Raw genomic sequence first — 3,183 nt, 5'->3', positions numbered from 1 at the left:
AAATCTGATAAACCAATTAGATCCAATGGAGTGCTGCAGTGCTCCCCAAATTGGGAGACAGCAAGACCCATACTTGAAAAATGTCATGGAGATAGCTCCTAGGGAGACAGAATCAATGCACTGTCATTATCCCACTGAGGAACGTATGGTAAAACCTCTGATAACGCACAATGGTCTGACGGATATACGGTACACGACTGATAAGAACAAAGCTATCTATGAAAGCGGAGTCGGGGTCCAGTATAAGCTGATAAACGTGACTCCGGAGGTAAATTATTGCAAATCTCTCCAAAATTTCAAAGTTCTTGCCGTTTTAGAGACTCTAAAGTTAAGTAGGTACCTTTGCAAAATAGACCTACTCAGTTAATATTGTTTTTACTCTCGAATAATTATTGCCCTTTCCCATTAATTTAAGACGAAAATGTGGGGGGAATGGACGCACTTATTTTCTCATTCATTCAACCTGTTATTCAATTTACAGATTGAAGCGCCTTGGTGCAAAAGGAATGGGCTGCAGGACTACTGGATGGAAGACCCGAAGTATGCCCGAAAAGGTATGGACAACTACTCGACGCCCTACCCTTGCTGCAAATATCAAAGTTGGCCGTACAACAAGAAATTCCAACCGGACAAAAGTCCCAGAAAAAATGTCGTGGAGCAGCAAGGCTGGGATTGTTGTGTGAATGGATCGGATAGACGAGGAGCCCAGGAACCACAGATGAAATATAAGGCGGGCAATTGTGAACAGGTTGCGCGTTGTAAAAAGAACCGACACCGGGATATAGCCCCTGTGCAGCCGAGGGAACATGAATTTGATTGGAAAAACTGTAACTTCAAATAAAGCGATAACCTTGATTGTTTTCCTACAATAAGAAGAGAAATTTGATTTTCTCTTCTTTCATTCTAAATACTCGTATTATTTTTGAGCCACATTGCATAAACACTACACAACTAGGCGTTCATACAATTCTACTAAAGTTAGAAATTTCCTCATTCAAAGAATTCCTAGGGTAGGTAGGTAGGTACTAGGTACCTAACTATTTTCTCTCGTAAGGTGCTTTAACTCTAGCTAGTAGGCCAAGTTCTCAGGTGGATTGAATCATGTCGCCAGGTAGGTACATTTTGAACAGTGTCCTAGTGAACACTTTTCTGGTTCCACTCAGCAACTCGTGATTTCTTTTAGGCCCCTATCGTATATCGATGGTTCAAAAACTAAAGATAGAATGAATACCTGATTTTTCTTTCGATTTATAAGACAGGCCTTGACAGCATTCACACTTCATAAATAATTTTTATTGTAACCTTCTTCGTAGACCCAGAGAGAAAGTGAAAACTCTACTGCGGACAAATACCATTCGATCTATAAAAATAACTTTAACACATACACAAGATCTGTATAAAATCAATGTAACCTGACAGTCCTCTAGGTATGAGTATATTATCGTAACGGAGCATTTGACGTGTTCTAGAAGAAGGTCAGTATTTCAACACGGTTTGTACCAACATAAAAGTGTAACTTGCATCTTGCATGTAATAGTAATACATGCACGTTTACTAAGTCTTGCAAAACTTGAGATTCCGAAAAGAAAACTCAAAGTTAACTTAGTGGTACCTACCTAGATACCTAGATAGAATGATAGATATGGGCATAACTTTTCTTCGTGGATGGATTTCACAGTTTTGTGGAACTTAGAAGATCATAAACTTTAATAAATTCACGTATACCAAAATCCACAAGTCACAAGGTAAGAAGTTCTTCAAAATAAAATTGGTTGAAATATATGCCCGGTATTCCACACAAATATCTAAATCTGAATTCACTCAGTTAGCACAGACATTATTTACAAATTAACATTCCTCAACACCCCAAAATTAATTCAGTTCAAATTTACATGAATTGCACACTCATCCATAGCGCGACAAAATAATCGATTCAATATGGAAGATCTTATCAACGCAGTGACCGGCGTGGTTCAGCCATTTGAACAATTCTCAGTGAACACCTTAGAAAAAGGCATGGATGATCTATCCAAAAAAGCGACCGAATCCGAGGTGCTGAAACAGAAAAAGAAGGAAGAGTTCAACAAAAAGGTAGCCGCGTTCAAAGAAGTTGAATGGGATCAGTAGGTTTTTCGCGCTTGTCCTCCATCTCTAGACGGCTTCAATTATTGTTAATAACGTGAGTGTGAAGTGACAGTGAGCGCTTGAATTACCGCTTATTAGGCTTTGCGTGAATAATATCGTTCAAGTTTTGCTTTTATCAATCTTGCAGATTTTTGTTTGGGTCACTAGTTCAAAGAATGCTAAAGCTGTTGTTTTATAAGGCCCCTTAGTGAATTTTTATTAACTTTATTTTTTATTATTAGCCAATGCGTTTTACCAGGAGGTTGGGTTGGATTTGTTTGTCGGTTTGTGATTTGTTTATATTGTTGACTTTAGGTTGTTGGCCTCGTTCACCTCCTATGGCTTTTTGTATTTAGCCTTTCGTTTCCGGTCCATTGATCTTTAGATGATTGGGTCATGATGGTGGGGTTCCTGGGTTCTAGTTCTAAAAAAGAGGAAAACTTTTCCAGAATTATCTCCGTTGCATTGATTGTTACGATTCCAGGATAGATGGCGTTTTAGCCTTCTCTCTTCCTTCTTCTCTTAAGCGCTAAGGCTTATACAGCGCCGTAACACCGCTAAAGCAGCGCTACACGCTAAATACAGCGCCCTAACGGGTAAACAAAGGGCCTAAAACGCTATTTACGGCTAAACGTTTAATAAGGCCTACGCCTAATACTAGGGCGTACCCACTATGACGCCCCTAAGGCGTATCAGCGCTAAACACTTAACAGCCCCTAAAGCGCTAATACAAGCGCCTTAAGGCTATACGGCCCCTACCCAGCTAATACCGCAAAGCGCTCACTCACCGCGCCCCTAAAGGTATACAGCGCCCTAAAGCGGCCTATAAAGCGCCTAAGGCGCTTAATACGGGCCTAAAGCGCTATAACAGGCGCTTCAAGCGCCTAAACCCGTAATACCGCGCCTCAAGCCGCTAAAAAAGCGACTAAACCCGCTAATTACAGCGCCCAAGCTCTATACAAGCGCTAAGGCGCTAAATAAAAGCGCTAAGGCTAATAAGGCCTAAAGCGCTAATACAAGGCCTAAAGCGCTTAATCAGGCTAGAGCTATAAGCGCCTA

At 40.7% G+C, this 3,183-nt stretch overlaps 1 protein-coding gene across 1 annotated transcript; it reads left to right on the top strand.

Moving 5' to 3' along the window:
* Positions 1–6: 6 nt before the first annotated feature.
* LOC103523947 lies at positions 7–883 on the top strand. Its single transcript, XM_008488957.2, has 2 exons — positions 7–268; positions 482–883. The coding sequence occupies exons 1-2, from the start codon at positions 26–28 to the stop codon at positions 839–841; spliced, it is 603 nt and encodes a 200-aa protein (XP_008487179.1). The 5' UTR covers positions 7–25; the 3' UTR covers positions 842–883.
* The last annotated feature ends 2,300 nt before the right edge of the window (positions 884–3,183 follow it).

This window comes from Diaphorina citri, unplaced genomic scaffold (assembly GCF_000475195.1).
Source record: "Diaphorina citri unplaced genomic scaffold, Diaci psyllid genome assembly version 1.1 scaffold60490, whole genome shotgun sequence".
NCBI lineage: Eukaryota > Metazoa > Arthropoda > Insecta > Hemiptera > Psyllidae > Diaphorina > Diaphorina citri.
This window is presented reverse-complemented; position numbering and strand designations above follow the sequence as displayed.